Genomic DNA, 17,420 nt, shown 5'->3' with positions numbered 1-17,420 from the left:
CACTCAGGTAGAGAAATGAGATGCTAACCAAACAGTTCCTGTTGAATACCCAGAAACCTGGGCACCCAAACAGACATCTGATTGATGAGCCAACAGCGCCTAGGGGCTTAACGAGTCATCTCCGTAAGCATTTTGAGGAAATACGGCATCTGATAACCCAGCCGTATGAAGCAAAAAAACACACGCAGGTCCTTGGTGAACTCCACAAACAGGCGTTGGACCTTTATGTCAGAAATTGCCCGGTGAATCCAGTACTCAAAGAAAAGTACCCAAAACTTGGGGAAGAGGAACGCATACTCCCCAGGGAAACGCGTATCACTCTTGCTCAACTTCGTTCTGGATACTGTAACAGGTTAAACTCTTACCTATCCAGAATCAACCCCGACATACAAAATGTATGCCCCGCTTGCAATGTGTCCCCACATGACACCGACCATCTCTTTAATTGTAATGTGGAACCAACGCCTCTAACACACCTTTCATTATGGTCCACCCCTGTTGAAACAGCAAGTTTCCTTGGACTCCCGTTAGAGGATATTGATGACAATTTGCGATCGGTCGCGACTGTTAGGTGGGGCGAAGCACTGCTACAACAACAACAACAACAAGGAGACAGTTGCTGTGTAGCCCATATTTGAGAACGACGAATTTTATGAAAAACCTCAAATGGCACACATTTTTACATACAGACAAAGAGGATAGATATACAAGAGGGCGCACTGTAGAGTTGGGAACACTTTATGAAATCCATCGCGGTTCTGAAAGATCTCGATTAGGTTTTAGCAGTCCGTTTTGCTATCGGCCTTCGTATCCACTACCTTGAAATTGGTGAATTTGTGAATTTTTTTATCTATCCTCTTTGCTCAAGGCCGATTTTAACGAAAGCGAATCATTGCAACCAAACCATTTATGTAAACCTGCCTCAAAAATTTTTCACTCGCTTGAACTTTCTCCAATCTGGCATCCTACCTTACAGTCTTCAACTTGGCAGCTCTCTGAAACTACTAATTGATGCAAGTCTGCGCGAGTGCACCCTACAACATCTTGATATGTAACCCAGTTGGGTCGAATCGGAAAAAGGAATTAAAGAGTGAAAATTTTGGGAAAATCAACTTTTCTACGGTAAAAAAGCCTGAAAAGTGAAGAAAATCGAAGTAATTATCAAATGAAAGTGGTTTTTGTACTCTGTTGTATGCACTGTGTGTTTTGTGCGAAAAGAAAAGTGAATTTTAGAACATTTTGGCCAATATGAAAATTTTCTTTGCATGAATACAACTACACAGAATTTTTTGTTGTTTCCTTGCTGGCAGTAGTCTGACCACAGCGACGTCGACATTTCGGTCTTCAGCTCTTTAGGAAGTTGATCTGTGCTATAAAAAAAATATTTTCCATATTCAAGTGAATGGTTTAGCTACTGCTGCATATGCCTAACCTTTTGTGTGAAAAAGTTGACGGGCCAGTTAAAGATGGTGTGAAATAATTTGTGGATATTGCGTACGTGACAGCCAGGTTTGGTGAAAATATAATCGAGTGGAAAAAGTAGGGCCAGGGAATGTAAATATATTAACAGCATACATAACTACAGTTGCTGCGGAGGAAATTATATCGAGTTACCGTGAGGAAATGCTTTTTATAGTTCTCGTCATTTGTTTCTATTTCAAGAGTTGATACAAATGTATAGTTTGCACCACATTGCCTGACATTGCGTTGGCGAAGCTGGCCCCCCGCTGCGATCAGAGACGCGACAGCGGCGCCGACATTGCTACAACAACAACAAAAGCGCAAGACCTCTGCCAACGCTATTGAAAGCTTCAATTCGAAACTGTAAAAGCAAAGAGGATAAATATTTATTAGACTGGGTCGATTTATTAACCGATATCGCGCCATCGACTTTTCGATAGGATCTGGGCTCAGGAAAAAAAGTTCGGTAATTCTATACGACAGCATGACGCAGCCAATAAGCGCCCAAAAATATCGGGAGAGGTGTCAAAAGACGCGCTTTGGACTCAGGATCACGAACGCGGAAATTGAAAATTTTATTTCCTTTCAAAAATATTTGCAAACAAAACTGAAAATTTTCATGTGGTTGTTGTAATTCTGATGATTTTGCCGTACCCACAAGAAAAACTGGGTAAAAGTGTTTTACGCGGATACAGATTTGGTCTCCAAACGGGTGTTGGACCCACCCAGGGTAATTTTTATAAGCGCGGTCGAAGGCCGCCAATGCAGAAAGGTGTTCTGCACAAAAATACTATGGATTCCACCTCTGCTTTCGGAGCGCTCTGGGGCGATTTTGCGGTTTTTTGGAAATATATTCTGCGCAAAAATACTATGGATCCCACCCCCCGCTTCGGAGGTATCCGCGGGTCATTTTTCGGTTTTTCGTTAATATCTTTTGAACGACTTAAAATTTTGATTTTCTGTCTTCGGATTATTAATACTAATGTCAAGACCCGTCGTTTGACTCCTCTCAATATTTTTGGACGCGTATTAGCAGTGACATGCGTCGTATAGAATTACCAAAAGTTCCACTACTCATACTCATACCCATACTCATTTCTTTTTTTTTTTTTTACTTTTTTTCCACTTTAATTTTTTCATGACCTATCAACTAAAAAAATTTTCGGCAGCGATTTAGTTTAGCACCCCCCGAGTTCGGGGTTAAACTTGGTATCAAATGAAAGAGGGAGTTCTCCCGATCACAAATATATATAACTTAAAGTGCGCAGACTTATAGTTTACGAGTTATTTGATGTTAAAGTTTGCAAATTTAGCAAATTTCTATAGCACTCTCACTTACAATTTACACATCTTTCAAAACCTTTATGCACATAAATAACTATATAAATTGGCAACGATACACTTAAATTTCATTTTAGTATATTTCACATATAATTCTTGCATTGTTTTTACTTAATTTAAATGTTTTTATTAAATAAATCGCGCTTTTGTAGCAACATTCACATTTATGTATGTATATATTTTATCGATGACATTACAAAGCTGTGCTGCCACATCAACAAAGAAAAAACAAATATAAATATTAACGTGCCACCTTTCAGTTAATAAAGAAAAAGGAAAATATATATTTTTACTACTATGCGGAAGGACATCACCGTGGCGGTAGCCACGGTTATACCACACACCCGGACTTGGCATGGCGTAGCCCAGGGTTATTTTAAATAAGCGCGGCCGAAGGCCGCCTACGCGGAAAGGTGTTCTACGCAGAATTACTGTGCATGGCGCAACCGGTGTTGGATCGGCTAACATAACAATAAACATAAGAGTTATAAGGTAATATGCGGAAGGACATCACCGTGGCGGTAGCCACGGTTATACCACACACCCGGACTTGGCATGGCGTAGCCCAGGGTTATTTTAAATAAGCGCGGCCGAAGGCCGCCTACGCGGAAAGGTGTTCTACGCAGAATTACTGTGCATGGCGCAACCGGTGTTGGATCGGCTAACATAACAATAAACATAAGAGTTATAAGGTAATATGCGGAAGGACATCACCGTGGCGGTAGCCACGGTTATACCACACACCCGGACTTGGCATGGCGTAGCCCAGGGTTATTTTAAATAAGCGCGGCCGAAGGCCGCCTACGCGGAAAGGTGTTCTACGCAGCATTACTGTGCATGGCGCAGCCGGTGTTGGATCGGCTAACATAACAATAAACATAAGAGTTATAAGGTAATATCAGCTCGTTCACGAATGCAAAAAAGAGCTTTTTCAAATTTTTGGTAAATAAAGACTAGAAAAGTTAAAGATATATATACATCAGATGAAAGATATTTTTATAAGTTATTTTTCGATTCTGCACCTGTTCCGTTTTTTAGATGTGGCAGCACAGCTTTGTAATGTCATCAATAAAATATATATATACATAAATGTGAACGTTGCTACAAAAGCGCGATTGATTTAATAAAAACTTTTATATTAAGTAAAACCAATGCAAGAATTATATGTGAAATATACTAAAATGAAATTTAAGTGTATCGTTGCCAATTTATATAGTTATTTATGTGCATAAAGGTTTTGAAAGATGTGTAAATTGTAAGTGAGTGCTATAGAAATTTGCTAAATTTGCAAACTTTAACATCAAATAACTTGTAAACTATAAGTCTGCGCACTTTAAGTTATATATATTTGTGATCGGGAGAACTCCCTCTTTCATTTGATACCAAGTTTAACCCCGAACTCGGGGGGTGCTATTCTAAAATTTTCCCAAATTTTCATTTGATTGTAAAATTTCCATGTACGCTAAAAACGTCGATAACAGTTTCAAAAAAAAAAATATATAAAATAGGTCATGAAAAAACCTTAAAAATCAAAGTCGAAAGAGAGTCAAAAAAAATGAAATTTCGCAGGCTCGAAAATTATTTTTTTGGGTATGCGTATTGGAACTTTTTTTCCTGAGCCCAAATACTACCGAAAAATCGATGGCGCGCTATCGATTAACTTTCGTCCATACAACTCGACCCACCCTAATATACATACCAATCCTCTTTGCTTTCTGCTGCGATGATAATGGCATCCTGCGCTGCTTTTGTGGTGTTTTTATTTTTTTCGTCATTCGCTCCGCTGCTCTTAATTCTACTAGTGCGAGTGAGTAAGCAAGTGTTGTTCATTGAGAGGGCTGTTGGCAGCTCACGGTTGGATAGTTGCACAGTTTTATGGGGGGCCAAGGGACAGGCGCACACACAAGCATAGTGGATGCTGGAAAGAAATTCGTAGTTTTAGAGGTGCGTTTTAATTTGCTTGAAAAATTTGTTGGCATACTTTTGTAAAACCTGAAAGTATAGTTTGACTATGTAGATGCATTATAGGACGTTTATTAGCAGGCGTAGATTATCACCGTATTCTGCTACAACAACAAAAATAACCGTATTCTCGTTATTTGGATTTCCGGTAATAGTCTAAAACACCGAAAGTGGCGTTTTGGCTGCAGTATCTTTCAACAATATGGAAGCAAAAATATTTAACCTCTATTGGAAACCGGGGGTGGGATCTATAGTATTTTTGCGTATATGTACCAGTTTTCTGAATTAGCTTCTGAATGGTTATTTCTGTGGAAACCCAAACCTTGATGTAGTTTTCATTTTTCTCTTCCGTCCTCGAATTATTGTTACCAATGTCAAGACGCGTTTTGTCCACCCCTGTTGAAACTGCAAGTTTCCTCGGACTCCTGTTAAAGGATATTGATGACAAACAATTTGTGATTGGTCATCCTTTTGGATGGGGCGCAGTACTACCACAACAACAACGGTGTTAGCATTCGACCGCTATTCTAGATTTACCGGTTTACAATTTTTTGTTTAGAGAGATAACGTTCCGTTTTATTATAGAAATTGTTATCGCATATTGTGATTTTTTTTTATTTGGTTTAATGGTGACGTATTTACCATAGATAGTAGTTGAATATGCATATATAAGTATATTTGGTTGTTGTTGGTTTTAGCGCTTTTGATAACCTACACCTATCATTTTGCGGCCCTTTTGCATTAAAACTCCAAAGCAGTCAAACGTTATCGCTTCTTTGTATTATATTTGCATCTCAACGAGTCTTGTGGTAAACTGCATATGCACAAAAGACAAGAAAAATAAACCCGCAGCGGCTTACAAGTTCTCCAAGTTGGGCGGGATGGCCTATAAGGTTTCATGTGGTTATACCAAATCGTTTCCGAGATGGTCGGAGTTGTACTTTTATGATGGTTCTTACCGGAACGTACCGGATCTGAATCCGGCAAAGGGCCATCAACATAGAAAACTCTCCACGGCCTTCGGGGAGTGTCCTTATCGCTACAACAACAACAGCAACACGAGTCACCCTGGAAACACTTCGGTAAGGATACTGTAACAGATTAAAATCTTACTGGACCGGAATAAACCCCGAGATACGTAATATACATATGTCCTGCATGCGATGTGTCGCACATGGCACCAACGATCTTTTCAATTGTAGTGTGGAACCTACCCCTCTATCAGCGACTTCCCTATGGTCCACCCCTGTTGAAACTGCAAGTTTCCTTGGACTCCCGTTATAGGTCTTTGATGATTTTTAGTCGCGCCCATTGAACGGGGCGAAGCGCCACAACAAAAACATGGTTCTGGTATCAATGAAATAGCTGATTTATTTCAAAAGCGGGAGATCCCAATCGAAGCAGTGGAATCTTGGAAATACTAAGGAGGCTTGGCCAAAATATAAATTTCCACCGCTCAGATTTCTTGAAAGTCCGACTGCAGTTTCGATGGCGTATACACCGTCTGCCCAAGGCAACGCCAACCTAAGGCTTGAAAAGGAAAGCAAAAAGATTCCCTATCACACTTGTTGTTAGTGTTTTTGTAGCGATAAGGACGCTCCCCGAAGGTTTTGAGGACTGTTATTGGTCTTTTGCCGGATGCAGATTCGGTACGTTCCGGTAATAGGCACAATTAAGGTACTAGCCCGACCATTTTGGGTACGATTTAGTATGACCACTTGAAACTTTCTAGGCCAAAACGCCCTCCAATCCCCTAGATCCACGAGGAACCTCGGCTGTTAAAGATTCGCCACGGGTAGGTGAGGTTGTCAACCCTATAACACTCAGAGCATTTCTTATATACTCTTTACTGAGCATCAATGGTATACTGCTATCTGGGCTACGGGTTCAATGATTATGTTCTATTTTCTTTCTTGAACACTTTCTGTATGATTGCCTAATTTTTATGCTTAAGACATTCTCATCTTGGAAAACAAATGTTACCCTCTTCGACTACCACATTTCAACCACTAAATGTCTGAATAATTCAATGCCAAATGTATGTCTACGAAATTTGTACGGCTATTAATGGTTTAAGCAACACCTGTGCTTCAATAAACTCCATCATATACTTTCTTGTTTTTGTCTCAATCCAAGTAATTCAAACTATTTCGTCACATTCCAACCCTCAAACAATCAAGTCTACTGACTTTTAATATTTCTTCATTTTTTTTTATGTTTTTTTCATCTTCTTTTCTTTGTCATACTTTACGTATTCCCCAGCATGTCGTGTTATCTTCATCGCTAAACACGACAGTAGCTCCAAAACCTATTACGGCCCATTCTTTTCACATTTACATACCTTGCCCACTACTACTTCCGCTTCCGCTGCGGAGCAAAAACAATACATGCGCAGCGCCGACGGTAGCAGCATCTTCCTGACGAACTAAACATTGAAATAAACATACGAACGAATACGAGTATTAAGAATATTTCAAAAATACATCAACACAACCTTAGCCATACGGGCTATCGACCCATCAACACTAACAGCAGTGGCAGAATCCGCTGCATCATCATCGGTGCTTCGTGCGCTTGAGAACGAAACTTGGTATTTGACGAAACATTGAATAGGTTTCCTCATCTACTGCTTCTCCCGCTTTGATTTTATCATATCGGAATGGCGTGTTGTTTCCACGTCCTTTCATTTTGTCTAATTCACCTAGACCTTGCAATCAAACCAACTAGTTACAAATGACCCCACAACTGTTTTCTTTCCATATATGCAACTGGTATTTTTAAAATGGAAATATGAGATATCAATTATAGATGATTTTTTGTTGAAGCTGGCTTGAGCTCAGGATACACCTCCTAGAAGAATCAATAGGTCGCTATGAGTTCGAGATTTAAAACAAAAAGATGTTATGCGATTTTAACAAACTTTGTACACTCTAGTATAAGCCGAACTTTTAATTTTTCTTGGTACAAGTTTGATCTTTTTCAGACATTAAACTTGGCTCAGTTGTAGTTTTAAACGACCCTTTTCCTACTTTACTGCAATTGTATTTCAGAAAAGCTCAAATGAATATAAGAATAGTGCAAACGTACTTAAGAAAACCACAGATTTTTTTCAGATATTCCAATTCGTTTTCAGAAAACCTCAATTTTAGTTCAGAAAAGCTCAAATGTGTTTCAGATTTTCCAACTCAATGCTCAAATGTATTTCAGAAAATGCCAACACTTTTCCAAAAACATTTCAGAAAACTTTAAATGTATATAAAAACCGAAAGTGTATTTCGGAAAAGGCCAAAGATATTTCCGAAAATCTCATACGTACTGCGCAAAAACCAGAATGGAAAAAATGTTCGGTAAAATTTTATGTTGCCTCCATCAAGATATCGGTGCATGTCAGGTGTAAATGAACGATTATAGGCAAATACTTGACATTTAGTCATTGTAAGCGACAAACCGACATGTCATGTTGAGTTGTAAAAAGTATGTTATAACAGACAGCTACTCTTTTACCTCTGAGGCAGGAACCCGCGACGTTCAAACCAATCAACAAAATATGGCAAACAGAATATTTTCTACTTTTCCCATCTATTCAACTTGGTTAACTTTTTATGTACAATATTTTTGATGAATTTTTATGAAATATTTAAGACCCTCTAAAATATTATTGACATTTTCTGAAATACTTTTTCCTCTTCTGAAACACATTTGAGGCCTCCTTATATGCTTTTGGAAAATCCGAAATACAGCTAACTTTCTAATATAACGTAATACATTTGTGGTTTACTGAAATATATTTACACTTTTCTTATATTCATTTGATTGTTCCGAAAAACATTTGATCTTTTCCGAAATACAGTTGGAAATGATGTAGTAATTTTTCTGACTGATGTATCATGATTCAATGCAGGGTGGTTGTAAGTCCTTGTAACTATGTCTATGTATTTGTTAACACTATAACATTTTTTACTTGCCTCCACCGCGCACATCCAACAGTTGTGTATGACTACTGTTTGAATGACTGGTTTTATTCCCTCTCCATCCACCTTAATGTCTGTTGCCCTCTTGGCGCTCATTCATTCTTGCAGGCTTCTACTGATTTTGATACTCGACGTTTCACATCCTTGTTGGCGACATTAAATTTCCCTTAGTGTTGGTGGTATCTGTTCATTTTTATTTTTGTTGCTGTATTTATTTATGTCAGTTAATTACAGTCTATTGCTGAGTTCTAGAAAATAGGGTAGAGCGAAAACCACCGCCGCTATAAGTTGTATCTATGTATGTGCATACACGTGTTTCGTTGTAATGGCGCCTTGACTGGGCTATGGGGAGGCATGGGTTCTACTGATGATATTTACCTATTTGTACCTTAATTATTATACTCAGCTGAGCAGAGCTCACAGAGTATATTAACTTTGTTCGCATACCGGTAATCCGTAATGGCATAAACTAATCGAGATAGATATAGACTTTTATATATCAAAATGATCTGGGTGAAAAAAAGAAATTCATTTAGCCATGTCCGTCCGTCCGTCCCTCCGTCTGTAAACACGATAACTTGCGTAAATTTTGAGGTATCTTGATGAAATTTGGTATGTAGGTTCCTGGGCGCTCATCTCAGATCGCTATTTAAAGTGGACGAAATCGGACTACAACCACGCCCACTTTTTCGATATCGAAAATTTCGAAAAACCGAAAATGTGCGATAATTCATTACCAAAGACGGATCAAGCGATGAAACTTGGTAGGTGCGTTGACCTTATGACGCAAAATAGAAAATTATAAACATTTTGGACAATGGGCGTGGCACCGCCCAATTTTAAAAGAAGGTAATTTATAAGTTTTGCAAGCTGTAATTTGGCAGTCGTTGAAGATATCATGATGAAATTTGGTAGGCACGTTACTCCTATTACTATATGTGTGCTAAATGAAAATTAGCGAAATCGGAGGACGAACACGCCCACTTTTAAAAAAAAATTTTTTTAAGTCAAATTTTTACAAAAAAATTAATATCTTTACGGTATAAAAGTAAGTTATGTCAACATTCGATTCCAGTAATGATATGGTGCAACAAAATACAATGATAAAAGAAAATTTCAAAATGGGCGTAACTCCGCCCTTTTTCATTTAATTCGTCTAGACTACTTTTAATGCCATAAGTCGAACAAAAATTTACCAATCCTTGTGAAATTTGGTACGGACATAGATTCTATGACGATAACTGTTTTGTGTGAAAATGGGCGAAATCGGTTGAAGCCACGCCCAGTTTTTATACACAGTCGACCGTCTGTCCTGCGCGGCCGTTAACACGATAACTTGCGCAAAAAACGATATATCTTAACTAAACTTAGTTCACGTACTTTTCTGAAGCACCTTATCTTGGTATAAAATATGGCCGAAATCCGACCATGACCACGCCCACTTTTCCGATATCGAAAATTACGAAAAATGAAAAAATGCCATAATTCTGTACCAAATATGAAAAAAGAGATGAAACATGGCAATTGGATTGGTTTATTGACGGAAAATATAACTTTAGAAAAAACTTTGTAAAATGGGTGTGACACCTACCATATTAAGTAGAAGAAAATGAAAAAGTTCTGCAGGGCGAAATCAAAAGCCCTTGTAATCTTGGCAGGAATACTGTTCGTGGTATGACATATATAAATAAATTAGCGGTACCCGACAGAAGATGCTCTGGTCACCCTGGTCCACATTTTGGTCGATATCTCGAAAACGCCTTCACATTTACAACTAAGGGCTACTCCCTTTTAAAACCCTCGTTAATACTTTTAATTTGATACCCATATCGTACAAACATATTCTAGGGTCACCCCTGATCCACCCTTATTGCGATATCTCGAAAAGGCGTCCACCTATAGAACTAAGGCCTACTACGTTTTAAATAATCATTAACACCTTTCATTTGATACACATGTCATACAAACACATTCCAGGGTTACCCTAGGTTCATTTTGCTAAATGGTGATTTTCCCTTATTTTGTCTCCAAAGCTCTCAGCTGAGTATGTAATGTTCGGTTACACCCGAACTTAGCCTTCCTTACTTGTTATTGTTATGCTTTATCTATACGTGCTCATATTAAAAAAGCACTTTCCATATCAGTAGCTAGTCTATTTTCATTTTCGATTCAACTGTTGCTGAGCGACCGAGTAAGGATTTCGTCATTTGTCCTTCTACTCCTTCATTTATGCTTTTGATGAAATAGATTTTCTCGATAATGATAAATTGTGCAATTTAGATTTATTAACAAAAGGGTTTTGGTGGTCATTGGTGGTTAAGGTAAAAAAGACGTGATTGTAGATTTTTTCCGCGACTGGTTTAATTTTTAAACAGCTCCAGGTGTTCTAGTGCTATAGGGGCAGCGGTAGTGCGACTTTACTTCCGTCGATATTTGCCATTAATATTGAGTGCAACAGACTCTGGTTGTTTGCAAGCCTCATTAAAATATGGTCCGGCGGGTTACTTCACCAGAACATGACTCTCTTGATATTGGTCTGTCGGCAGCATTATTGTTACAATAATTTGCTCTTTTTGTAAAACAAAAAACTGTATCTGTGCTCACACCTTTCTCTGCATAGTAATTACTTGATTCGAATAATTTTTTTTTTTTTTGACTTCTGTGCCAAAACAAAACATGAATATAAGTAAACAAACAAGGTATAAATAAAATGAATGGTTTGAGGGGCTCGGTTGGCTAACTGGCCCACCGGGCGACGGGCGAACAAGAAATAACGTGTAAAAAACGAAAGCAGCGCATGATAGCAAAAACAAGATAAGATAAAAAACACTTAAAACAACATGCGCACTTATTTACAGTAGGCTGCCTATTATTTAACATCTTTTGAGTCTTTGTTTTAAAATATGCGCCTTAAAAAATACGCTCTAATACCATGTTCTCACATGCATTAATCCACAATAGTTAATCTGCCCGTTCACATATGTATGTCCCATCCCTAGAAACTAGATTCTTAGCTGTAAAACTTTCACTTTTCACACTTTAAAAAATAGTATTTTCCGCCTTCGGATTATTAATACTGATGTGAAGACGCGACGTTTGACACCTCTCTCGATATTTTTGGACACGTATTAGCAGTCGACGCCTGTTCTAGACTTTTACCCTAGCTGGTACTGAATTCGTCTTGCAAAAAAATAATATATTTGGCTCAAGGTCCAGGAATAGTACTGTATTCGTGTTGATTTGGTTAAAAAAAATATACATTTAGTAACGATCAAGAAATATTTGTGAATTTAGTAGAAAAAGTAGAAATAGTGCTTGGTCTCTGGATAATTCATTACTAAAGGTTAATGCCCGAATAAGCGAACAAAAAAATGTATTGTTCTTATTATATTTTGAAGCGGCAACACTTTTTGCTGAGTTCAAAATTTGATTTTTCTTGTTTTCAAAACGTAAACACTTTTATCTTTGTTATGAATTCTATTTCTGAAAAGTTTCAATAATTTTTCTGATAACAAGAAATTTTTAGTTTCTGACCATTGAACTTGATCAAGTGGGTTGGGTATAAGTGTGTGATGAACAAAGCATTTCTAAACCTGCATTTTAACCAAATCTGCCATGCAACTAATTGAATTCCTTACGATATTGCAGCGACGAAAATAAACACAAATTTTGAATTAAAGACGAAGAAGAGGCGAATGTATTGGCGAAAATAGTAACAGCGCGAGAAATCGTTGTTAAAAGAAACAAAAAACAAAACAAGAACTCAAGTGGAAAAGAAAACCGAACATAAAATTTGGAAGAGAAAATAAACAAGAGCTGTGTAGCATAATAAAGGTGAACAGCAGCATACAGGAGGAGAGCATTCAAAATATACTGCCGCTTTGCCTACTGGAGCAAAAAGCAAACATGTAAGAAAATCAAAGCCAAACAATATATACCCAGCTGTGCGTCGTAACAATACATTTATGTAGTACAAGACAAGGTGCAAGACGAATACATTCATGTTAGAAGGAGTGGTACCACACGCCCACGCTGCCACCAGTCCCTAAAGTTGTTCTTGAGGAATAAACTGTTTCGCATAGCTTAGCTATGTGGGATCGGGCCATGATTATTTTTTAAGGTCATTGCATTATGTATGACAATCTTAACCTACCTACATTTACTTTTTTTCATACTATCTCATTCTTAGCGTCGCAGCTATTCTTAAGCCTATTTAATACGTGGTGAGAGATGGCGCCCTTCATAAACCATAAAGTCATAGAAACATTTTGCATGTATGTCCCATTCGAAATCTCATTTTTCTAGGGACGGAAAATAATTATTATCTTTTTTTCGGAGTCGAAAAAGTTCTGGACAAAAAATTGTCCTAGGTGAAAATGTTTGAGTTCCCAGGTATCCCTATAGCAATATCATGTCGAATCATACATCCTTTTTAATTTTTCGTACTCTTTCCATAAATGTCCACATATAAAAGTAAAATCTGTATTTTTATTTTTTGAGTCCGATAGAACTAGTTAAACTCGGACTTTTAAAATAAATAAAATAAAATAATAAAATAAAAAACAATTTTAATTCGGATAAGCCGTTTCTTTTTTATCAAGCGGGACTTTTATTTTGGCCTTAAAAAATAAAAGTCTTGATTTAACTTTTATTTCCGGACACTAGTTTTTAAAAGTCCGAGTTTAACTAGTTCTATCGGACCCAAAAAATAAAAATCGGAAAATAATTTTTATCTTGATACAAATATATTTAAAGTCCAAAATTAATAGTTTTGCAAGGAATTATATTATAAAAGGAATAACAGTTTCAGCCCCTGCATTTTGCTATAAGTTACCGTTCTGGGCTTAGTATTTTAGGTTTTAAGCCAAGTGCCATTGATCCGCCTTGCTGAGAATGAAAATTTATATTTCAAGGTTCCGTGGGTATTGTATATAAGGAGAGCGGAGAAAAAATTACGTGAAGTGAGTAGTCAGGGCAATGAAAACGATTCATATGTATATCGATTTCTTCAAAGACGGTGAACGAAATTTATATAGTAACGTGTGTATTACGCCAGCTGGGTATATACAAACGCTTTCCTCTAGACATCCAAAATATCTCGTAACATACTCTATTTGTTTTTGGTCACAGAAGGTGAAGAGCACAACTCTGACACTTGTCAGTTGCATTGGAATTTCGCATAGTCGAACTAAACTGACAGCAACGGGCAACGTCAGTCAAGCGCAACAACACCAGAAGGGGGAACAGTCAGAGCAATAGCTGTCATCGTCGTCGTCGCCGTCGTTGATGCAGAGAAAATGACGTTTTATAAACGGTCAATAGGCGCTAGAGCAACATTTCGAGTAAAATATTTGTAAACTTTTTTATGCTAAGTATAGATGGCAACAACAATAACAACGGCTACACAGTAACAAGCAAAACACATTTAGAACTCGCCAAATACACGCTAAACAATCCATTTATCTATTCGAATCGATGTATTTCTATTGAGAAAATTTTATTTTTTCAAAAAATTTCAAATAGTGAAGAGAAACAGTGGAAGCTCGCAGGCATTTCAAATTAGAAAAGGTGTCAGTGAACATTAAACGCGTGCGCGTCATTGCATTTAGTAGCAGCAGCCTTCGTTCGCCACCGCTGCTGCCATACTCCATCCCATCGCCTCATCCTAACTCAGCCACAAACTGGCGCAAATATTTGAATTTGGTGTTTTTGTTGTTGTTGGTGATAATATTTTAGTGTTGCTGATGCTAACATAAGCTCTGCAAATATAAATACGAAGAAAAATAAATCTCCCACAAACTCGAAATATTTAGTATAGAAGTAAAGAATTTGTTTGGCATAAACCATCATAGTGAATTTTGGATTCACTCATCTGTGAGGACAAGATGAAGCGACGCAATGCCGATTGCGGCAAATTACGAAGACCAATAAAACGTAATAAAATTACAGAGGGCATGTATGGCAGGTGAGTAGATTTTTTTTACTTTATTTTACTCTAAGCCAATTTAACTTTTAGATTCAGTGATCGTATTGAAAAAATGCTTGGAATGCAACTCGAATGCGATTTTCCTTTTAACAAAGGAGGCTTTGATTTACTTCATAATTACAGTCCTAAAGATAAATTACCTAATACAGATTCTGCCTATTCCACAGCACCTAGAACTGGACCATCCATAGAGATATACGGATAAAAATAAAGGGATAGACATAAGAATATAGATATATACTAGATAAAGGAGAGATAGATAAGGCCTAAAATATGTAGTTAAGGAAGGAGAGTCAGCTAAGGATAGAGAAATATATATCAGGACAGGGAGAAGCGTAGAGGCAAGGATAAAGAGGCAAATAATGAAATAGAATGGCAAACGGGGAAAAGGGGGAAACAACTTAACACAATAGATAACTAGAAAATATTAAATATCCGACACTATGAAGCTCTTGAGGACATCTATGGCCCATTTAGAAAATTGTTTAAAAGTATGATCAAAGAACAGTCTTGTTGCGAAAACCGTTAAATTGAATACTGATAGCTGATAACTCACTTAAATTATTTACTGGGAAAACATACGCCTCAAAGCTCTTCAAATTACTTAACTATTCCTACGATGGTTATACATTCTGGTCTTTGCCTAAAAGCTTAAAAAGTTGACCAGAAACTCATTTCCCATATCAAACCTTGTGTAGACCGTATGCTTCAAGAGTTGCTTTCGAAATATTTATTAAATTACTAGAAGTTGTTATTACTCACACCTTTTGCGAAATAATGCAAAACAAGCGATATTTTGATACCCTATCGTCCGTGTCATGTGTAGTCCTAAAGCTGCCAAGTTAGTTACTCTAGCCTTACATTATACTATGCAAAACATTTGTGGTTGCTCACCTTGATTCCAGACGAAGCTATTCTTATATACTGAATTATATGCCAAAAGCAACAAAATCATTGGAAGTGCGTCCCACGCTGGGCGCCATTTTTACGTTGTATGTACAAAGTTATTTTGAGTTAATTATTTGACCTTCACCTACTGTTACACAAAAAATTTATGATTAAAAAATTATTTTCTAATTTTTAGTTCGGCTAGCTATAAAAGGATGTTTTTTCTATTATTTATTTTTAATTATTTAGTTCTTGTTTTTGTGCTGGTCTCAATCTAATAATACTCACATGTTCATATACGGAAATATCTTAAATTGTCACTACACCAAATTTTGAAGTCATAGTCAGTTGGCCTATGGCCACTTTCATATGCCCATAAGCTAAACAGGCCTAATGTCCGTTGACCTTATGTCACTGCACCATAAAATTATTGCATTGACCTTGATACTTGTGTAAAGTGGTGTTCAAGAGGTCACCTCACCATCAAATTATTTTATTGTCATCGGTCATTGATATGTGCGCTAAGTTAAAATTGACTTTGCCGTTTGAAGTAGTCATAAAGTCTATTGACTTAGTGTACGTTAACCGTATGTCACCACACCATCAATTTATTGCATTGTCATTAAATCTGTCCATTAAACGTGGGCCAAAATCGGGCCAAAGGAGTCTTACATACAAACATACAGATGTTAAAAAGAAAGAAGCAGGGCATTTTTTAAGTAATACGAACGTGGCCAAATGGCCACGTAGTAGTCCGCCGTGGCCACGTAGTAATCATAATCTGGCCACAACTAAATTTCGAAAATGCGTGAACAACACCTAACTGAAATAATGTCAGAAATTTTCTGAACATACATGATTTCCCCAAAATGTCAAAAAATATATAACTTGCTAATTCTAATGAAGTTTTTGGTACTAATCGAAGAAATTTATCAACGAATGAATGATAGTTAGAGATGGGAAAGGGGTAAATACCCAAATGGTAAATACACGGTAAATTGGTTATACATGGTAAAAATGGGTAAAGTCCCAAATATTTACCCAAAATAAATACCCACGACGGCCACCGTGGTGTGATGGTAGCGTGCTCCGCCTACCACACCGGATGCCCTGGGTTCAAACCCCGGGCAAAGCAACAACAAACATTTTAGAAATAAGGTTTTTCAATTAGAAGAAAATTTCTCTAAGCGGGGTCGCCCCTCGGCAGTGTTTGGCAAGCGCTCCGGGTGTATTTCTGCCATGAAAAGCTCTCAGTGAAAACTCAGCTGCCTTGCAGATGCCGTTCGGAGTCGGCATAAAATCATGTAGGTCCCGTCCGGCCAATTTGTAGGGAAAATCAAGAGGAGCACGACGCAAATTGGAAGAGAAGCTCGGCCTTAGATCTCTTCGGAGGTTATCGCGCCTTACATTTATTTATTTATTTTTAAGGGTAAAAATAATCTTTTGGAAAATATGGGAAACCAACACACAAATTCATTCCAAAATGTATCCAATTTGTCCTATATTGGTGGGTAGTTATCCATTATGCTATCGGTTGAATTAGTTTTAATCTGTAATCCAGCGTTTTTCAAAAATATTTAGCCAATAATGCATGCCGTTGCAAATATTTAAGTTTACCCAGTAAACATTTTGAGTCGAAAAAGAGTCGGAAAAATATCTAAATTGAAGCCTTTACAGCCGGTATGTGCTCATTTGGGAGGCCGAAACCAAGGTATTTCCTTCTTGCAATGGTCGTCCTATATGAGCCTATTAACGTAAATCATTTGAGCCTAAAAAAGATGCTTATACAATAGGGCGGGTCGATTTAAAAA

At 37.5% G+C, this 17,420-nt stretch overlaps 1 protein-coding gene across 7 annotated transcripts in view; it reads left to right on the top strand.

Annotated features, from left to right (window-relative positions):
• Positions 1–1,017: 1,017 nt before the first annotated feature.
• The window catches only part of LOC137243192 (macoilin-2), a 36,083-nt gene continuing 19,680 nt past the window's right edge, over positions 1,018–17,420 (top strand). For 2 of the 7 annotated variants that reach the window (XM_067770571.1, XM_067770570.1), the window contains exons 1-3: positions 1,018–1,154; positions 12,384–12,643; positions 13,866–14,700. In XM_067770571.1, coding sequence (XP_067626672.1) covers positions 14,621–14,700 — 80 coding nt within the window. In that variant the 5' untranslated portion in view covers positions 1,018–1,154; positions 12,384–12,643; positions 13,866–14,620. The other 5 variants (XM_067770564.1, XM_067770567.1, XM_067770565.1 and 2 more) reach the window with 5 other exon arrangements.

The sequence above is a fragment of the Eurosta solidaginis genome, chromosome 3, assembly GCF_040869045.1.
Source record: "Eurosta solidaginis isolate ZX-2024a chromosome 3, ASM4086904v1, whole genome shotgun sequence".
NCBI lineage: Eukaryota > Metazoa > Arthropoda > Insecta > Diptera > Tephritidae > Eurosta > Eurosta solidaginis.
Note: the sequence above shows the minus strand (reverse complement) of the source record. Positions and strands in the feature narration are given on the sequence as shown.